The sequence below is a fragment of the Diabrotica virgifera genome, chromosome 2, assembly GCF_917563875.1.
Source record: "Diabrotica virgifera virgifera chromosome 2, PGI_DIABVI_V3a".
Classification (NCBI taxonomy): domain Eukaryota; kingdom Metazoa; phylum Arthropoda; class Insecta; order Coleoptera; family Chrysomelidae; genus Diabrotica; species Diabrotica virgifera.
Genome location: NC_065444.1, coordinates 106171042 through 106194213, shown reverse-complemented (window position 1 = coordinate 106194213; position 23172 = coordinate 106171042). Strand labels below are relative to the sequence as shown.

The window sequence follows — 23172 nt, the reverse complement described above, 5'->3', positions numbered from 1 at the left end:
CACAACCAACTGATCAGTCAATTTCATAATGATTCTTTGCACTATAACTTATCACTAACTCAGGGGAGTCATATGTAGTGTGTGTGTTGAGTAAGTTCTTGTTACTTTGCAAAGTCGACGTCATTGTCTTTGCAAAGAGACAATGTCTCTAATTTTATTTGAACGTCTGCGGTCCCTCCGGTGAGTACCGATCCCACAAGGACAGAAACTATTTTCATCTATTAATTTATACTAAACGAAAGATTTCTGACCCTGGTGAGATTCAAACTCACGACCATTCGGACCTTTCGATCCATAGGTAGGCGCTCTTACCCCTGAGCCACAAAGTCGATATAACAAGTGAGGATAGTATAAAATTTATAATAGTATAATATTTAATATAACGTGTATATTTTTTATTCATAATACCGGTTTTAATACCGGGATCCCGGTATTTGAAATTTTAAATACCAAATACCGGTATTGAGATTTTGGCTCGGTATTGTAAGCCCTACCCTGGTCTAATAAAAACAATGACATACCTACATGTAAAATTAAAGTTGATGATCATAGTCTAGAAATATTATCATTTCTACATTTTTTCCGGTCAATCTAAGCAATTTTTTTCTGGGCCTGATAAGAATAGTGTGTATTTATTATTAAAATATAATGTGTTACATTTTTATTTTCAAAGGAACGAACATGCTTTGTTAAATGATATACCTCTCTGTGTTTCAGCTACTTCTCAGCGCCCTGTAATCCTGTAAAACTCTTCATAGTCTCCATAGCCTTCGCCCTTCATAGATAAAATTTTAGATAACTGTACTGATACCGAAAACTGGTGGAATACCGGTCCGATTCCGATATCAACCGATTTTAGATACAATAGGTACTCAAATAGGTACTCGCTCTGATACGGTTGGTACGAAGTAATCAGAGTAATCAAAGTAACGATTTGCCTCTCGGTATAGTAATCGTTACTTTCGGTATTCGTAAGTAACGAGTACTTTGTAACGAGTAGATACTTTTTCAACATCACTACAATATTATAACAGACGTCAGTTACCATTTACCATTTGACCAAATATAATAATGACGTCATATAAAATCGTCACTACTTCTACTCAATAAAACGCTCGCTGTCAAAATGGGATGGCATGTCAAAAAATCTGATTATTCCCCAAGGTCCCTATACCATAGGTTGTATGGTAACTTTGACATTCACAAATAAATATTGTCACCCAGACGATCAATTTTACGAATTGTTTGTAAAAATAATAGGATACGTGGTTTGGAGGCTATATTTTGTTATTAAATATCGTTAGTGTTTTAATTTGTGTTTATATCTTGAGATATAATGTATCTATATATATCATTAAGTGTTTTTAGTATAATAACTTAAACCCAAAACTCTTTTACAAGAAGTGTTATATACGTTGACGCCTAGCCCTATTTCTTTCGCATTTTCTTTAAGCTCCACATACAGTTCTGTAATATCTCTTGCGGTTCTTCACATCATGTTTACATCATTTGTGTACGTTACAATCTGCTTAGACTTATTGAACAATATATCTAATTAAGTCTATATATAATAGATCTATTATTGTACCTAATTGTTTCATAAAAAATTATAACTAATATTGCAGCCATCTGAAGATCGTTTGAATAAACAATTATAAAGTAAATGAATATATAAAATGGGGAAAATTGCACTGAAATTGTATTCTTTTATAATTTACTGTTAATGTAAAACTTCACAGGTACCTATTGAATGGTATCATAATGTTTTAATAGTTTTAGATATTATAATCCAGTACCTAACGTAATCAGATGCTCTTATTTTAAACTTAAGGGAAAAACTACTAATTTTGATAGGTACATAAATCTTTAGTTGAATCTCTTTTTCACCATGGTTTACATGTTAGAAGGAATTTATAATAATGTACTACATGCATTATCCCCAATTCAAAATGATTATATACCTACTCAAAATCATTTAAGGGGGTATGTAAACGCCACAGTCAAAATGGTTGGTGATCATACGAACTAAACGTTTAACAATTCTTTCAGTAGATGGCAGCACGTATATATATTCGAACATTTTAATAACGACGAATTTTAATTCTATTAACGACGGCGCTGTTGCCATTGCCAAGTACTAAATAGAACTTATGATCGTTACCGATCGATCGGTACCGTTCGCCTTCAATCGTACTTTTATTGTATTTACAGATGAGGGTGTTTAATTCTTTACCTGGAAATGGTAAATTCTTACTATTAATAGATAGCATTGTATAACTAGACAAATTTTTATCTTTTTTTAAACAATGCTAATAGATACAAAACGTTTCGTTTGGAAATATTTTATCACTTATTGTATGTAGATTATATTTGTAATAATGTAATAATGTGATTTGTAATTTTGTGACAATTATTAATTCTTTACCTGGTCAAAAATATTTATTTTAAACTGATAAAGAAATTTGCAATTGTTTGAAATACAAGTAGTAAATATATATGTTATAGTCAAAGCCCGAATTTCAGGCACTCCTAGGTTTGACTAGGCAATCCTCAGGTCTGACTGACGGTCTTAGTCAAAGCCCGAAATAAATTGCAATTTCGGCCTTTGACTAGTCAAACCTAGGAGAGACTAAGATGGTCAGGCAAAGTTCGAAATTTAATTTTATGAAATCGGGGTTTGACTAGTCAAACCCCCATCAGCTAATAAAATGTCGTAATTTGTTAGATTAGGTTTAATAAAACGTCATTTTTTAATTTAAATATTTATTATTTTTATATTGTCGTAATTAAAATAAAACAATTAGTGCTTATTCTCACATGATGAGGCATTCTGGCAATTAGAGTTGCCCAATACGTTAGACCTTTTATACTTTCATAATTTTGAAGAACGATTCTTATTGAAGTGGCATTTTATAAAGCCTTGTCCTCCAAACTTATAATATTTTGTACTAATTTCTCTTAGAGACAGCTTAACCCTCGTAAGGCGGTGCTTAGATTCTTACGTAAACAACAGTGCGGGGTGCGTTTGCACCTCATCTGTATATCCATTTTTTATATGTGAACGTCGGGGAAATTAATTTGAAAGATAATTAATTGGTACTTATTTATTATAGTACGAAACATAATTTTACAAAAAAGTACTCATTTCTTCCTAAAAAAAATTATTATCGTCACAAGACAAAGACAAATTTTTCACAGAATGAGCAACACAAAGTTTTTACACACAATACAGTTATGCCGGGACTTTCGGTCTTTTTTCTCTGACATAAGTAACACCGACCTTGTCCCGTAGCTCTGTTAGCTCCAGTTGGAACATCATTTGCAACCAAAAGTCATTTTTTTGAAAAAAAAAGCACGTAAACGCAAAGAGTTTTAAATGCTGTAATGGGTGGAATACGTTTAGAATTGAATTTAATACGAATAAAAAAATGGACAAAAGTCAAAAAAATTTATTAAAAAAGATAGGTGAGAAAAACGAGGTCTGGGTGCAGCTGCACCCCGCACCACCTTACCAGGGTTAACGTCTGGAACATCTTCGAAGTTAAGAAAATTCTCTTTGCATTCTCTTATTTGATTTCTTGAAAAAAGTATGTTTATTGTTCTGTATTCCATGCCAACTCTATATAACCGTCAATTGTTTTATCTTGTATAATACCCAAAATATTTCGAGCATCTCCTTTGGCTCTATCAAAGCTGGGGATAAGTATTGTTACAGTTTTTCCGATCGAAATTGGAGGTTTGTGGTTTATTGTACTTGACACAAAGAGAGCTCATACGTGCATAATTTGTAATCAGTTGGTATATGTTGTGTGTGCCGACAGCACACTTGGTGCATACTATGGAAATTTTGAAAGAAAAGTTACATGCATGCGTTGTGCACAGACAGCAACGATTAAAAGAAATAAAGGAAAGGTGATTGATGGTCTTGATGCTCAGGCTAATGCTATAAAACAATTAAGTAAGTGACAAAAAATTTCCTCCAATTTCGATCGGAAAAACTTCAAATAAAACCTATCCCCAGCTTTGATGCAGCCAAAGGAGATGCTCGAAATATTTTGGGTATCATACAAGATAAAACAATTGAAGGTATATATAGAGTTGGTACGAAATACAAAACAATAAACACACTTTTTCAAGAAATCAAATAAGAGAATGCAACGCGAATTTTTTTCTAAATTTCGAAGATGTTCCAGGCGTTAAGGGAGCGTTCAAGTATTATCTAACGCGATTTTTGAAAATTTTTGACCCCCCTACCCTCTACGTAACGCACTCTAATGGGCGTTTAACTATTGCGTAACGCAATTTTTGCAAATATTTACCCCCCCCCCCCCCCCCCACCTTGCGTTACTTAATACTTAAACGGCCTCTAAGCTATCTCTAAGAGAAATTAGTACAAAAGATTCTAAATTTGGAAGACAAGGCTTTATAAAATGCTACTGCAATAAGAAATGTTTTTCTAAATTATGTAGGTAAATGTAAAAGGTCTAACGTATTGTGCAACTCTAAATGTCCTAGTGCCTCAACGTATGAGAATAAACACTAATTGTTTTATTATAATTACGACAATATAAAAATAATAAATATTAAAATTAAAGAATGACGTTTTATTAAATCTAATCTAACAAATTACGACATTTTAATAGCTGATCGGGGTTTGACTAGTCAAACCCCGATTTCATAAAATTAAATTTCGACCTTTGCCTGACCAACTTAGTCTCTCCTAGGTTTGACTAGTCAAAGGCCGAAACTGTAATTTATTTCGGGCTTTGACTAAGACCGTCAGTCAGACCTGAGGATTGCCTAGTCAAACCTAGGAGTGCCTGAACTTCGGGCTTTGACTATAACATATACATTGAATCACACTTTTTGCTCTAAATTTTAAATAATCGCTTGGATTAACATGAAATTTGGCATACACATAGGTAACATGCCAACCAAGAAAAGTGATAGTGTGTCGATGTAAGATTTTGCCCTGAGGGTGAGTTTTACCCCATCTCGGGGGTGAAAAAATATACGTTTAAGTCTGAAAATGGATAAACTGACTAATTCTAAGCAACTTTTGTTCTATAGGATTTTTTCACTAAATTAATATTCGAGTTATTTGCGAGTAAAAAACACGTTTTTAGGCGGCTTTTACAAATAACTCAAAAAGTAAGTATTTTATCCGAAAAAAACATTCTTAACAAAAATATGTAGCTTTTAAAAAAGTATAAAAAAAATGGTGTATTAGACCTGGATCCCGCGTTCCAAAAAAAGTTAATTAATAGCAAGCTGAAAATTTGTTAATAGCTTAACGGTGTCTAGTCGGACAAACTTTGATGTACGGGAGGGAACACTGGAACAGGGGAACTTCGTAACAGGGGGTTACGAAAACGTCCCAGGTATTTTGTCGGACAGAACATCCAATTGATTTGTTACCCTTTCATTAAACTCTCATGCAAACATCAGACTGCTATTACTAACCGACTTGATTACTGTCATTTGACATGTTCTTTCTGTTCCACTCATTAAAATACACGCAGTTGGTGATACAACACCAGTCTGATTTTTACATGAAAGTTTAATGAAATGCTAACAAATCAATTGGAAGTTCTGTCCGACAAAATACATGGAACGTTTTCGTAGTCTGACGTTCCAAATTTTTAAGCTGTTCCACAAATAAAACTTCCCCTGTTCCAGTGTTACCATACATCAAAGTTTGTCCGACTAGACACCGTTAAGCTATTAACAAATTTTCAGCTTGCTATTAATCAACTTTTTTTAGGTACGCGGGATCCAGGTCTATATATTATGAACTCTATGGACCCAGTTGAAACAAAGTTGTAGCTAATAAAAAATAGTTTCATATCCGCCAAAATTCAAAGTGAACATTTCAACGTGAAATAACCAAAAAAACTCATTACAACTTTTTTAAAGTGTTTAAAAAATATTTATTTTTGTTTTTTTTTAGTTTGTAGCATCAAATCTAAGCAAATGCTCAAAATATAGTTGGTCCCTTTTTTTTTGGTCAAAAACCTCGGGAAAATCACCCCCTAATTATCATCTTAAAACAAATCAATCGTAACCACTTCACAAGCTACTTTCTATCTATCTTTGAGCCTTAGGACCGGTATTTTATGTCCTGGTTAGCTAATCGGGGTTTAATCGGGACAGAAAACTACCTCTTAGGGTCTCTTGCGTTGTACTCCTCCTCCTAAGTGCCTTCTCTATTGAGGTTGGCGATCAATATGGCAAATTTCTCTCTGTTCTGGGCTTGATGTATTAAGTCATTCCCTGTTGTGTGGGTCCAATCTCTGATGTTTCGGAGCCAAGATTTTTTCTTTCTTCCTATGCCCCTTTTACCTTCGATTTTGCCTTCTAATATTACCTGAAGCTGCTCAAATTCTCTATGGAGCATTATGTGTCCTAGATATGACGTCTTCCTAATTTTGATTGTATTGACCAGATGAGGACGTGTGTTAATTATTTCCAGTACTTCTTCATTTGTAGTTTTGGTGGTCCAGCTTATTCTTAGCATTTGGCGGTACATTCACATTTCGAATGAATTCAGTTTGTTGACATCATACTGTTTTAATGTCCAGGTCTCACAGCCATATAGTAATAGACACCACACATAACACTTTAGTGTCCTCAATCTTATTGTGACTGATAGCTTGGGGTTACAGAGCATTTTAAGCATGTTCATGAAGCCATATCTTGCTATTTCAATGCGTCTTCTAATTTTTTTGAGTGGTCTAGCTGACTGTTTAGCTCTGTGCCCAGGTATATGAAGCTTTGGGAACTCTGAAGGGTGATACCATTGATTTGTATGTTGGAATGTCAACACGGGAAGTTTTTTTTCCTCTTTTCCTCTTTTTTCCTGAAAATTTTACATTTTCATCTCATTTCTAATTCTTGTTCTTCATGTGCCTTGTCCGTTGTGGAAGTTGGCTATCATCATAGCAATTTTAATTTTGTTTACAGCGTGTCTATAACCCGATCGATGTTAGTCCAAACCATTGGCGTAAGTTTTGAAGCCATGAGTGTCTTCTTCTTCCGGGTCCACGTTTACTCTCTATTTGACCCTATATTATCAGCTGCAGTATACGATATTTATCATGTCTCATAATATATGACCGAGGTGTTCACGTTTTCGTTTTTTAATTGTGAAAGATATTTCTTTTTGTTTTCCCATTCGGCGCAATACCTATTCGTTGGTGGTGTGAGTCGTCCAGAATATTTTGAGGATACATCGGTACACCCACATTTTGAATACCTCTAACCTTTTCGATAATGTTTCCGTTATTGTCCAGGTCTCTGCTCCATACAACAAGACTGGAAATACATAGCATTTTAGCAGCCATATTTTTAGTGGGGCAGATATGTCGCAATTATTGAATATATTTCTCATGTTAAATGTAGCTCTGGCCTTTTCAATTCTACATCGTATTTCGGTTTTTTGATCCCATTTCGAGTTGACGACTGTTCCAAGGTATACATATAATTCTACGTGTTGAATTGGTTTTTTATTTTCAATTGTTTGGCAGGTTTTTGAGTTTTGCTCACCAGTGTCTATTTTTGTTTTATTTATGTTGAAGGTTAAATTATCTTTTTTCACTCGCTCTTTGTAGGTACCCTGTCCATAAGATGCTGAAGTTCATAAATACTGCTAGCAACCACAACTGTATCGTCTGCATATCGGTTTATCTAATTATTACTTCAGTAAATTTCAATATTTCTTTTTCACTTACGGAAATATTTGACATAAATTAATCAATGATTATACAATATTGTTTTGTCTACAATTTTTTTGTTAGGATAATGCCTCAACAAATACTAATGGCCATTGGCATGTGTAATGTGTGTAAAAATGTCGATGTCATCGTCTTTACAAAAGCTAATTGTATCCGAACAATGCATTATTTCCGTTATTATAAAAATTAAATTTGCCAGAAAGTGAATAAAACTTAAATTATTTTTAGATACGCCCCACATAACATACTAGAGCTTAGGTTATCTATGTATTATGTCAAAACTAGTATAATCCCCCAGTAAACACTTTAAAAGGGTCGATTTCTCATACCTGCGTTAATCTATGGTTCAGTTGAACCGGGTTCACGGGTGATCTCCGGTTCTGTTTGGAATGCATTTCTCATTGCGTGTTCATGTCAGTGCTCGTTCTACAGCTTTCGAGAAATGCCAATAGATGGCAAAAGGTAAAAAACTGTCGCCATTTTGAACTACCTTTTTTATGCTGTTTTTGAATAAAGTTAAATTTAAGTATTTATAGTCAAATAGTCATTTTAATAATTATAAATAAATATTATAAAAACACAAATAATGTTATCGTTTATCGTTAGGCTTAATATAATAAAATAGGATATATTTATATTATGACAGCGTTTCGTGTTAATACAACGCATGCGTAGTCCATGAAATCATCTGAACTGAGTTCTGAAATCTTTGAACGGCCGAATTCCACCGTTCAAGCATCGTTCAAGTTTAAACTGCCATCGGTTGAACGGGAATTGAGAAAGACGATTTTGACTTTAAACTGACGTTTACTAGAAGTTCAGGTTAAACTGGAGTTGAACTCGATATGAGAAATTGGCCCTAAGACATTTTGAGCCTAGTTTAACTTTCAACCATTTGTATAACGTCATGGTTATACAAACATGAAAGTCAAACAAGGCCCAAAATGTGTACTGGGAGGGGGTGGGGCCACTTTTCTAAACAAAACCGCGTGATTCATCGTATTTCCGTGGTTACAAAACTCGTTTTCAATTGTTTGCAGATTTTCTTAAAATCTGCCATCTACTAAATGACACGTGAACTCATCTTCTCATCTATTAAGTGACAGCGGAACTAATTTATCACTAGAAAAATGCCAACTTATTGCTGTAATATGAACAAAATCCCCAGATTGCAGCTTTTAACAATAATTTTTACCTTTAGCAAAGAATACATATCTCCCAAGAACCGACACAAACGGATTATCTATGAACTAAATTTTTATGCGCATGTGCCAGATCGGCCATTTCTCAATTTGTATGAATGGCAAATAATTTTGGTGACATTTGTCTTATACAGGATCGGCGTTTGTTGTCACAGTTGTTTGTTTGGCTTGGCTTGGCTTGGTGTTAGTATTTTGTTTTTATATCAGTTTGTAGCTCATAATATTTTGTATAGACTTATTTTCTAGGTTTTAAGTTTAGTTTTTACTTTATCTGTTTTATTTAATAAAAAAATCAGGAGGATACTGTAATGCTACATGAATCATTTTTGTGGGGTTGTAAGTTTTATATATTAACAAAGAATTCATATCTAAAGATTCACACTGTGTCCGGTAATTTTGACAACTGTCACAGTTACTATTTGCTATGCCCATTAAGTGATTTTTAAGATATCCACAAACATAAGTAAAAGCATTTTCTGTGGGAATATTTTCTCTCCTGTAGCTGGTGTCTGAAATGGGTTTTGGTTGATTTTGTCTATCAAATATTGTTATTTAACATCCAGTAAAACTTGATTTAAGTCATTCATGCAATTCATACTTCCTGAATGTAAATATGTTTACCAGTACAAAGCCCTTGAAAATTTAATGGTGTTGGGTTACACAATCACCAACCTGTTGCCTGATACTGCCAAAAAGTTTTCTAAACAGTATTTATTTATGCATCTAGTTTTTAAATAAATAAAGACCAGTTTTGCCAACATGTCCCACAACTATTAATTGTTAATAGCCTACAACTATTAATTGTTAATAGCCTACAACTATTAATTGTTATTTTCCAACATTTATGCAATTTAATTCTTTTTGAGATATCTTGATTATGTGCAAACCTAAATTAAATTTAATAAACTATGTTTCATTAAATTGTTTCTGTAGTTTGTATAAAACAATAACTAGGTCAAATATATAAAACAATTTATGACTGACTACTTGAAATTCAGGATTTTCAGGAGTAACATTATATTATAATTTAGCTAATTCAAAAAGTTTGATCCAATATCACTTGAAATTGTTTCAACATTCAAGTTAATGCTTGATAATTGACAATACACTCTTCATAATAGGTTTACATTCTCTTGATTATACTTGCGTTCCAACAAAAAAAAGCTAAAGACTGCTTTCATATGGAATATAAGCTTCTGACCATAATGATCAAAACGTTTCCATATATTCATAAAATACGTTAAGACCGCGTCCCACCATCAAATAATTTGATCAAACTGGTTTGAGCAAACTGAAAGTGACAGTTAGTGACGTCACATCCTGAGTGTTCATTGTGGATAATAATGAAAAATTTTAATTTTAAATAAAGTACAAACAAGTTAGACAACTCAATACAAAAAATTTGATCAAACTAGACTGATAGTGAGAGCACAGATTTTTAGAATTTCAAAAAAACTGCAATTGTGACGTCACTTTGACGTACTTCCTCAAGTACGTCAAGTTTGCTCAAACTGTTTGATCAAATTATTTGATGGTGAGACGCGGCCTTTAGACTTTAGGGACATTTCATCGATACATAAAATGCAGGCTTGTCTTGTTCTAACATTGTCCGTGATGATATTTTCCAAGTCGTACGTTCGCTATCTTTGTCATACAACGCACTCTGTCGAACAGAATGTAGTGACAAGAAGTGACAAACAACGCTATGAAATATTTGACACGGCTTCAGGAATATTTGCTTTGAATGGGGTTTGTATGTTGATTGTCTAGTCACAGATTGAGTTGTTTATTAAATAATATTGATTGTGTATTTGATACATAATTGATTTAAGGCGTGAAATTAATAAAAAGTTATTTATTGTTTATTATTTATGGAAGATCCAAGCAGAGAACGAATATAATGAATTAGGAAATACCTCGACAAACAAGTAATTGGTCCTAGGTTTTCACCCAAAGTAATCGAAAGTAGAACTGGAAGCGATATTGGAACTCTTCGTGTAACTTTGCGTCGATTGATCTACGATTTTACTAATTTTGTCATCTTGTTTTACATTTATATCATATTTTGAGTGACTTTAAAGCAGTACCCACGGTTGTGGGTACTCTAAAACCGAAGTCCGATGTCAAATTTCTCATCTTTAATACCATCCATGGGTTATAAGCTTTCATTCGACACCTCATTTGTCATTCTATCTGTATAGTAACTGAGAAGTTGTATTCGCGGTCGGACGGATATCACTTGTGCTATTGCGGTGACTTTAAAAGAGTACTTCCGGTCGCATTTCTAAAACCGGAAGTCCTAGGTCAAATTTCCCACCTTTAGTACCATCCATGGATTATGAGCTTTCATTCGACACCTCATTTGTGATTCTACCTGGTATAGTGACGGAGGAGTTACATTTCCGGTCGGACGGACAGATAGTCTAGGTCAAATGTCTCACCTTGAGTACCATCCATGGATTATAAGCTTTCATTTGACACGTCATTTGTCATTCTACCTGGTATAGTGACTGAAGGAGTTATATTCGCGGTCGGACGGACAGACAGCCTATTAGGTCACACCAAGTCGTTCAAATTATCACCAACTTGTTCACACTTTTTCAAAATTGGTGAAAACAACAAATTATATTTTGTATCGTTGTATAAGCCAAAAAGAATAATTAGTGAATGTCACGCCACTATAATATATTTTATTATTGGTCTTTCAATGCTAAAATCAGGATAAAAAAGGTATTTTATCCATGGTTTTAATCAATATTATTCTCACCATTACTTTGTGTTGTATTTGCAACCTTTTGTAAATCAAAAATAATTCCACCTTATTAAGAATGTCAACAAAAGCCGGCCCTGCATGCAACCTTTTTCTCAGTGCAACTAAAATTTTATTGATACACGCCAGAAATGTGCGAGACTTTTCTCAGTGTACTCGCGTGTACACTTGCCAACTCGATACTAAAATTAAGTACATGCTAACAACAAAAGAATCGCCGTCCGTGTCGGTTCTTGTGAGAGATATGTATTCTTTGCCTTTAGGTACAGTTAATTTAAAAATTATGGCAGTACGGACAATAAAATTCTGTTTTAAATAAAGCTTTTTGCATAGTTAATCGTTTCTGATAGTTATTTTCTACCCAAGTTCAAAAATTATTATGCAAAACGAATTTTTACAACAAGTTACTAAGTAAGTTATGACATGGACTCCTTTAAGTACAGTTATAAAAAATATACTACTTTCTTTGGAAATTTTAACTAGATACTATTAAAATAGAAAGTCTACAGATCACGTACATACCACTAAGTTGAAGATTAGTTTTGAAATAGTGACGGTAACTGTACCTAAAATCTATATAAATTTTAACATTGTGTCATACCACCTTAAAAAAGTAAATTGTATTCAACCCATTATTAATATACCTAGGATATTTGAATGATTTAGTCCCATATATAAACACAAGAAAGAATCTACTTCTGCTTTAATTAAGTAGTAATGCTATTCTACTGCATATATTTAATTGCAATTATATTCTATGATTTTTGTAACTCTACAGGTATCTACCACATTTTTTAAAGAATATATTAAATAAATAGTCATTAAAAATCCAAACGTATTTTTTTTAAATATACATATATATTTTCAATCATTAAAAACATTCCTACTTTCCGAGTTCATTTCAATCATTCACTCACGCCATTAGATTCTCGAGCTGATTGGTGGAAAGTTACCATGCAACCTGTCTATTTATGAACCTTGATTATTCCCTATATTTTTTCAAATAATGACTGTATGGCAACATTCCTTATTGTTTGACTTCTAGTTTAGTTATATTAGGTTAAAACTGACTTTAGACAGACTAAAAAGTCTATAAACTTACCCTTCTTCGAGTCAAATTAAATTCTTTAGTGCATGCTTTACATTTAGCAGCGGTATGATCCTTCGCCCACGATCCTTCAGGCCTACTTTTGGTTATCTCTTCTCTCAGGTCTGATATCTGTAGTTTAGATTCTCTTAAATGACCACCTAATTCTTCGAGTGTGTGTTCTTGTTCTAAACATTGATCTTTTAGGGTGTAATATTCTTCTTGTAACTGGGCATATTTCTAAAAAAGCAAGAAGAAGAACATTACATATTTAAATAAATATTATGTATACACTACAAAAACACGCCAGTAAATAGACACGATAGTCAAGGGATATGTAAGAAAACGTCGAATTCCATAACTAATAGATGGAGAAAATATTGAAGAAAAATCTTTTGCATAAAAAGGTATATTTATTTTAAATACCCCAAAAAAGGGCTACATATACAAAACAGAACGTTTTCGCTCTAAAGAGAGCATCATCAGTGTTCTTTGCAAGCTCTACATGCTAAGCCACCAAAATTACATGGGTTAAAACCTTTAAAATGTCGACTAAAAGTGTTACATTGAAATGTTATATACTAAGTCCTGACGATGGATGAAATTAATAAAGATACCCTAAGGCATTATATGACTATTCCACAAAGCACGCGGGTTGTTGAGTCGAATTCTCTGTCTTCACAAAGAGAAAGGTGAAAGCCAACTTCACCTATTTTACATAAAACGCTGGCCAAAACGAAAATTTCAAAAACTAGCAATTCGGGCCAATGGACGGTGATAGTGTGACGTCAAAACGTCGAAAAGGTTTCCAAACAAAGCAAAAGTTTGACGGCTGTCAATTGATTATACACGTGATTTATGTAATCATTTTTAATTTTATTTTGTTTTAACAATCATCTGCACATTTTTTCTAAAGACACGACACAATCCTTGTTAGTTATATCAATCATATTGCTCTTAATTGTATAAATGTCCTTACACAAAATCAAGGATATACACACTACATAGTACTTACTGCGTTTCTTTACGTTCTTAACTTGTGCTATTTGGAAATATGGTAGGAAATATGCTATGAGCATTGATCACAATCGCGGGTACCCAACACATTACCATTTTGTAAAAATTAAACATCCTACAAGCAATATATTCCAATTATAAAAACGAAAACAAACACCACGTGTGAATTTTTGCTTTGTTTGGAAACCTTTCCAGAGTAGCCAACATTGATTTGACGTCACGACTATCACGGTCCATTGTTGCCCCAAAGCAGGTAGTTATATCTGACGTCATCTGACACTATCCCCTCCCCAAATAACATTTCCAAACAAATTTGACAGCTGTCACTTCGTAATACGTTTTGATTGCGCTTTAATTTGAGATTTTACGGCACTTTTTTGTACGATTTGCGATTTCTGAATTTTTATAATTCAAGAAATTTTTGTGAAAGGGGCAGTTATGAATATACTAGGTGAACGTAAGTACACAACGTTAAATCATTTTCATTATAATTTCGTATAATTTTCAATATAAACGAATGTTTGTAGTTATTCTCTACTCATCGATACTGCATATGAGTTATTTCATCATAAAGATTAGACTATCTATTTTCATAAACAGTTATCAAAGTTTCCACATGTTTCCACCAAATTAAATAAAAAGGGAAATACTGTGAATAGTAGTACAAGCTAATTTATGAATATGCTATTAAACACCATACATTCAAATGTACAAAAATATTTGAAAACATAATAGCATTGATGTTTTTTGACCTGTACTTGAATCTAAAAGACCTAACCTAACTTAAAGTAGTTAAGGACACAATTTCATTATTGAGTGAACTAGTTTTAGCTAAATATTATGTAATAATAATAGGTAATAATAATATCGCTCAAAGACCCTGAGGTCCAAAACGACAAATGCCGATATGGCTGTCAAGTCCAAGAAACCATCCAACATCTTACAGGGAGCTGCCAGGCATTTGCTGTAACTGAATACAAAGAACGGCATGACGCAGTGGGAAAAATTCTTCATCAAGAGATAGCTATCAAGCTGGGACTTCTCCAAACGGACCATCTCCCATATTATCAATACGTCCCTGAGAGTATGCTTGAGAATGACAATTACAAGCTATACTGAGACCGCACTGTGCTCACAGACCAAACAGTGGCACATAATAGACTAGATCTCGTACTAGTTAATAAATTAACAAGGCCAACAACACTAATTGATGTGGCGATACCTAACAACAATAATCTACGTACTAAATTTACCGAAAAAACGCCAAGTACAGAGATCTGGAAATTCAAATATGAACGCAATGGAGAATGCAAAGTACCCAGACGATACCTATTATAATGTCTACTACTGGAATCATTCCCAAGAACCTCCTCGAAAGCATCAAAAAGCTGGGTCTGAATGAACATCTTTATAAGACCATGCAGAAAGCTGTACTCGCGACGGCCAGAAGTGTACGAAAATTTTTGGGAGATACACCTGCATACCAAGTCACCTACGGCTCGATAACATGGAAAGAGTCCCACCAGAGCTCAATCCTTTTGATACCGTAGGTATCTGGGATGAGTCAATTTTCCCCTTAGAGGGAGTGTGAGCCGTATGGCTAAATCTGGATAATAATATCGCATGGTAAAAAAAACTCCAACAGGTCGCATGGTATAACAATATCGTATCATATGAAACAGAAGGTTCATTACTCGCCATTCAGGATCAAGTTATGCCAACCAAAAATTACCTGAAATATATCGTTAAAGACCCTCCGGTCCAAAACGACAAATGCCGATATGGCTGTCAAGCCCAAGAAACCATCCAACATCTTACAGGGGGCTGCCAGGCATTTGCTGCAACTGAATACAATGAACGGCATGACGCAGTGGGAAAAATCCTTCATCAAGAGATATCTATCAAGCTGGGACTTCTCCAAACGGACCATCTCCCATATTATCAATACGTCCCTGAGAGTATGCTTGAGAATATAATTACAAGCTATACTGGGACCGCACTGTGCTCACAGACCAAACAGTGGAACATAATAGACCAGATCTCGTACTAGTTAATAAATTAACAAGGCAAACAACACTAATTGATGTGGCGATATCTAACAATAATCTACGTACTAAATTTACCGAAAAGACGCCAAGTACAGAGATCTGGAAATTCAAATACGAAGGCAATGGAGAATGCAAAGTACCCAGACGATACCTATTATTATGTCTACTACTGGAGTCATTCCCAAGAACCTCCTCGAAAGCATAAAAAAGCTGGGTCTGAATGAACATCTTTATAAGACCATGCAGAAAGCTGTACTACTCGCGACGGCCAGATGTGTACGAAAATTTTTGGGAGACACTCCAGCATACCAAGTCACCTAGGGCTCGATAACAAGGAAAGGGTCCCACCAGAGCTAAATCCTTTTGATAACGTAGGTATCTGGGATGAGTTAATTTTCCCTTTAGAGGGAGTGTGAGCCGTATGGCTAAATCTGGATCGTATGGCATTTTTGCCAGGGTGATTCTTTCGGATTGTTCCGGCAGCAATTGCATCTTCAAGCCTGTTTCAAGTAACTAGTGTCGATGTACACTAGTCAAGGGGACCGACGGTTTAACATACCCCCTGAAGCACGGTGAACGGCGCGTATCATTTTTAGACATGAAAATGGATTGTCGTTGCCGAGAATCGAACTCGTGCGCTCTGGGTTATGAAGCCAGTATCATGCCGCTGAACTACGGCCGTCCAATATTATGTACACGGTATTACATTGATAAGATAAAATATCTCATTTTATTTAATAATAATAATAAATAGATACCTTACCTGTGCAATCATCTTCAGCTGTCCATTCTCAATCTGCAACTTCGATATTCGTTCTCGATCTTGCTGCATCGTCGCCTGCAGAGATATTCGCCACTCTCTTTCTACCTTCAGATCTCCTTCTATATTCGTAGCCTGTTCCTCAACTTGAGCGGCCTGCATATCTACCTCACGCTTCAGCTGTTCAGCAGTTACACGATTAGACTCGCTTTCGCGATACCTTAAAATTTAATTTAGAGTAATTTTTTCATCTATGTATGAAATACTTATTCTGCAGCAAAAATTTTGTATAATACACTTTACTCTAAATGCATATTAAAATTATAAAAACATTTACTAAAAGCTATATATCTAAACATGTTAATTCCTGCTCAAATACCAGAAATTGGAAAAAAGGGTGGAAAACCCCAATACACAAAAAGGGTAACACGGAAGACTGCAAGAGCTATCGCTGTATTACTGTAACCATCACCTTTAGCAGATTATATGAAAAAACTTTGAGAACATTTTAATAGAAAATGAATATGCACCTTTAGAGGTCCAACAATAAGCAGGATTCCGAGCAAAAAGATCCTGAATCGACCACATCAACACGCTCAACCAACTTCACGAGAAACACATCTACTATTTGTCGATCTAACTAAGACATACGATACCGTGCCACTGTGTAAATTATGACAAGTCCTGGAAAAAAACCCTATTAATATAACTTTAATAAAAGCAGTGCAAAAAATCTATAACAACACCCAATCAAACATAAAAATCAACAACAGATTATCAGATGGCTTCATGGTGAATAAGAAACTACGACAGGGATGCAGCTTATCGCTAACACTATTTAAAATCAACATAAATGAGGGCTTGAATAAATGACAGAAGTCATGTTCCGGCATGGAGGTGAAGCTAAACGACGACCCAATACCGTACACAATACATTTTTCTGATGATCAGGTAGTGATTTCCCTGGATAAAGATGATCTGATATTTATGACAAACCGCCTGTTTAGTTAGAGAATACAAAAAATGTGGCATATACGTCAATATAGAGAAAACCAAACATATGTGTATAGGAAGAGAGAAAAATGAGTTACAACTAGATAATGATACGGTTATCGAACCAAGCTCTGAATATATATTTTTTGGAACCAGATCCAAAAAAGTTACAGAATTCGAAATAGAGGAAAGAATTGTGAGAGGAAAGAAAGTAATAGGAGCTTTGAACTCACTACTTTGGTCAAAAACCATATCAAAAGAAAACAAAACACAGCTATAATAAGCGAACAGAACAGAAGTTGCTCGTACTGGAAATAGACTTCTGGCAAAGATCGACCTGCATCTCCAGAGTCTCACACGTAATGAATGAACGAGTGCGAGACATTATGAATAGAAAAACAAATATAATTGAAGAAATTCAGGAAAAACAACTTTGTTGGTATGGCTATGTACAAAGAATGGAGGAACATCGACTCCCAAAGTTGATAATGAAATGGCAATCCCCGGAAAGAACGAAAAGGGGTAGACTGAAAACTACCTGAATAGTGGAATCCAAAAAGCAATGTCTGGGAGAGATCTACGACCAGGAGATGTTTACCTTCGAATACTTGAATGTTTACCTATCGTCGAATTTTTTTTATTTTATTTGTTTTTAAATACAATCTGTTACATCACAAAAAAAAAGTAACACTAAGCATTTTTGTTGAACGAACAAATGTGAGAGGAGTTTTAGTCCAATGACTATCAACTCCTAGTAGTTACTAATAACTATAGCGTAATAAAATTAAAAAAAAATCAAAATGTAATTCCGTACAGGTTGGAATAAATTTTATATCAAAGTTTAGGTGAATATACAGGGTGTTTCATTAATAATTGTCCATATAGTAACTGAAGAAACCTTAGTACAAAATACGAAGATTTAACCTAAAACACTTATATAAAATGTGGTTCCTTACTGAGTTACAGGGTGTTTTATCTAAAAATTTAAAAACTATTTTTGCTCAGCATTTTAAAACTATTCTATGTATCCTTTTCATACTTGTCAGAAAGTATAGGTACTGTACAGACTACTAAATTACGTTAAACAAAGGTTTCTGGCTATTACCAGAGGCTTACGACGGAGAAAGTGAATGGTTGACCCTTCCCAAATTCTACGCCACTGGCAGAATTGCTATTTTAGTTCAATTTTTGGATTCTCCAATACTTTCTATGAAAATAATATACTCTTCATTCGTAACAATAAAGACATTAGTTTTCGAGATCTTTGAAGTTAAAAATGAAACGACACTGTTATTTTGATTAATGTATTGTGTCGCTTCATTTTTAATTTCAAATATCTCGAAAACTAATCATTTTATCGTTACGAATGAAGAGTATATTATTTACATAAAAAGTATTGGAAAATCAAAAAATTACACTAAAATAGCATTTTCGTCAGTTGCGTAGAGTTTAAGAAGGGTCAACCAGCCACTATCCCCTGTCGTACGCCTCTGGTAGTAGCTAGAAACGTTTATTTATCTTAATTTAGTAGGGTGTACAGTGCCTACACTTTCTGCCAAGTATAATAAGGATAAACCAAATAGTTTTAAAGTACTGGGTACAAATAATTTTTAAAATTTAATCATATGAATCATATCAAAAATTAATCAAAATAACTGTGCCGTTTCATATTTAACTTCAAATATCTCGAAAACTAATAACTTTATCGTTACCAATGAAGAGTATATTATTTACGTAGAAAGTATTGGAGAATCTAAAAATGGCACTAAAATAGTAATTTCTCCAGTGGCGTAGAATTTGAAAAGGGTCAACCATTCACTATCCCCTGTCGTACGCCTCTGGTAGTAGCTAGAAACATTTGTTTATCATAATTTAGTAGGGTGTATAGTAGTCGCACTTTCTGTCAAGTATGATAAGGATACGTCGAACAGTTTTAAAATTCTGAGCAAAAATAATTTTTAAATTTTTAGATAAAACACCCTGTAACTCAGTAAGGAACCACATTTTATTTAAGTGTTTTAGGTTAAATCTTCGTATTTTGTGCTAAGGTTTCTCCAGTTACTATATGGACAATTATTAATGAAACACCCTGTATATGGACCGTTCACTCTTGTTAGAGTATAGGTCGCTCAAATACTATGAGCTCTTTTAATCCATTTCACGCGGTGGATTAGTCCGCAGTGTCCTTTAGGTCATCGTTCATAGGTTGTGATGTTTTTTTGCCTTCTCTACTATCTTCTTCCACTCACTCCGGTCCTGAATCTTTTCTCTCCAGTTTGCAATTTCCATCTTTGATATATCGTCTAGCAGTTGATCTTCCCATCTTATTTTTGGTCTTCCTCTTGGTCTATTTGTTACTGGTCTCCAGTTCACTATCTTCCTGATCAGTTCTTCTACCCCTCTTCTTTGTGTGTGTCCAAACCATCTGAGTCTTTGTGCTTTAATGAATATTACTATATCTTCCCCTTCAGTTATATTTATTATTTCATGGTTCATGAGCCTTCTATATTCCCCTGTTTCTGTCATCACTGGGCCATGTATTCTTCTCAAAATTTTTCTCTCAATTATTCTTAACTTTTCTTCGTCTTTTTTCGTAAGGCACATTACTTCTGCTCCATAGGCTATCACTGGTCTAACTGCTGCTGTATATATTTTTGATTTTGTTTTTTTGCTCAGGTTTTTGTCCTTGAGTAGTCGGTGATATTTCAAATATACTCTATTACCTGCTTTTAATTCTTTCGTTGATCTCTATACTCCTTCCGTTTTTGCCGTCCACCATCACCCCCAGGTATTTGAAGCAATCTACTCTCTGGAATGTATTTTCACCTATCTTTATTTCTGTTATTCTGTTTACATTGTCTCTTGTGCTTATAAGGTATTTTGTTTTATTCTGATTGATTATTAATCCTCTCGTCTTTGCTTCTCTTACAAGGGTTAAAAGTGCCTCTTCTAGTCTTTTTTTATCTCGTGCTATCAGTCCTAGGTCATCCGCATATCCTATGATCTGTGTTGAGCTTTGAATAATTGTCTTTTTCAGGCCTGTGTCCCTAATTACTCCTTCTAGAGCGATATTGAATAGTGTCGTTGACAGACTGTCTCCTTGTCTTACCCCAAGTTCTATTTTGATGTCGTTTTTATCTTCCTCATTTGTTTTAACTTTTGCTCTTGAGTCTTTCATTGTCATTCTAGTTAGTCTTATTAATTTTGCCGGTATCTCCATTTTTTTCATTTCTTTTAGTAATTGTTGTCTGTATATGCTGTCGAAGGCCTGTTGGAAATCGATGACTAGTATGTGTAATTCTACGTCATGTTCATAGCTGTTTTCAATTGTTTGTGTTAGGACGTGTATTGCATCTATTGTTGATCTTTCTTTTCTAAAGCCCTGTTGGTATGGTCCTATAATTTTTTCTGTGTATTGATTTAGTCGGTTTCTTATAATTGTGGTCAATATCTTATACGTTGTATTTAGTAGCATAATTGTTCTGTAGTTGCAGCACTTAGTTGGATCTCCTTTCTTAAAGATTGGTGTGATATGCCCATTTTTTCATTCTATGGGCATGCTTTCGTCCTTCCAAATTGTAACCATTAACTTGTGCATTCGCTTCGTGAGCTCCTCTCCTCCGTTGATGATCAGTTCGTTGTTGATTTCATCTGGCCCTGGCGTTTTGTTTACTTTTAGTTGTTTTAGTACCTCCATGAATTTCTGATAAGTAGGTGCACCTTCCTTTTCATCTCTGTTATCTCTTATATCCTCATCCTCTGAATCTGCCTTGTTGTTGTTTTTGTATAGGTTCGTGAAATGTTTTTCCCAATCTTTTTTGTTTATTTTTGTGACAGTTTTTTTGGTGTTGTATTGTTGTTTTATGTATTCGAACAATTTCTTGTTGTCTTTATTATTCGATTCTAATTCTTGCATTTGTTCAATGATCCATGTGTTCTTCTTTCTTCTATAGAGTTTCAATGCTTCTTGTTTTTCTTTTCTATATTGGTCCAATTGTTCCTGTTCGGCACTCTGTAGCCATTTGTTTCTTGCGAGGTGCTTCAATTGACTTTTTTGGTGACATTCGTCATCAAACCATTCTTTCGATTCTTTGTTTTTTTGGAATCCCTATTATTTGTTCTGCTGGCTCTATTATGAGGTCTATTATGAAGTCTCTTGACTTGCCATTTAGAAAGTGTTTTAAGGTTTTAAGTGAAAATAAGTGACTTAGTGTAGTAGTCTAGTAAAATAAGATTACACTACATGTAAATCAAAATGTAAATTCGTACAGGTTAGAACAAGTTTTATATCAAAGTTTAGGTGAATACAAAAGATATTTTCAAAAAAGTATCCAAATCATATAAGGGTATCATTATTTAAATAATTAAAAAGGGGTCACTTTTGCACAATATTTACATTTTTAATTGCTGAGGTAATTTACATTTTAATGAAGGTCTTTAGGGTTTTTTTTCTACAAAGCTGAAGGACATATCTTTCACCTACGACTTAATAAATTAAATTTGACTCCCTAGTTATTTAAATAATTATATATAAAATTTAAAAATCAAATTTGCAAGAAAATATTTTTTGCGTTTTAAATAAGCACTATAAATTTATTTTATTTAATAGGAGAAGTTGCGCTATGTTACCAGTATTAAGAAGAAAAAATTGGTTAAAAAATATTGAATAATTTATGAGATATTTAATTTCTTTATCAATTGTTACTATATTTTCAATTGCAAAAACGCGGTTGTTACCAAAAGAATATAAACCTGCTTAAAATCTCATTACTTTTATTTTTATGCATATTTTCGATAAATGTATTGATAAGTTCAAATTTCGATTTAACTCCCCTGTAAAATGACATTTGAAAATTGTTCCAATTTGACAAAAACATTTTGAAATTCTGTTTCAATAATCGGGTTCCTCGGAATTTTTCACTAATTAAAAAATTTTTTTTGTCGTTTTTTCTTCTTTTTTTCCTTATAGTAAAAGATGTAGTTTTGCTTATAGAGGGGGTTTCATTAAGAATGTCCAATCTCTGAGTTGTCGATTCTAGACCTCAAAATATTAAGATTTAACCAAAATCACTTCAATAAAATATGGCTCCTTATTGAGTTACAGGGTGTTTTATTTAAAAATTTAAAAATTATTTTTGCTCAGTATTTTAAAACTATTCGACATATCCTTTTCATACTTAGTAGAAAGTGTAGGTTTCATTAAGAATGTCCAATCTCTGAGTTGTCGATTCTAGACCTCAAAATATTAAGATTTAACCAAAATCACTTCAATAAAATATGGCGGCTCCTTATTGAGTTACAGGGTGTTTTATTTAAAAATTTAAAAATTATTTTTGCTCAGTATTTTAAAACTATTCGACATATCCTTTTCATACTTAGTAGAAAGTGTAGGTACTATACACCCTATAAAATTATGTTAAATACAGGTTTCCGGATATTACCAGAGGCGTACGACAGGCGGACAGGGGAAAGCAAATGGTTGACCCTTCCCAAATTCTACGTCACTGGTAAAATTGCCATTTAAGCACAATTTTTAAATTCTACAATACTGTCTATGTAAAT

General features: G+C 33.8%; 1 protein-coding gene across 2 annotated transcripts in view; it reads right to left on the bottom strand.

Moving 5' to 3' along the window:
• Nucleotides 1-23172, bottom strand: part of LOC114328896 (RUN and FYVE domain-containing protein 2) — a 143564-nt gene that overhangs the window by 7382 nt on the left and 113010 nt on the right. For both annotated transcript variants that reach the window (XM_028277876.2, XM_028277875.2), the window contains exons 9-10: nucleotides 16621-16837; nucleotides 12808-13032 (exon numbers count right to left, since the gene is read on the bottom strand). In XM_028277876.2, coding sequence (XP_028133677.1) covers nucleotides 12808-13032; nucleotides 16621-16837 — 442 coding nt within the window. The remainder of the gene's footprint in view (nucleotides 1-12807; nucleotides 13033-16620; nucleotides 16838-23172) is intronic.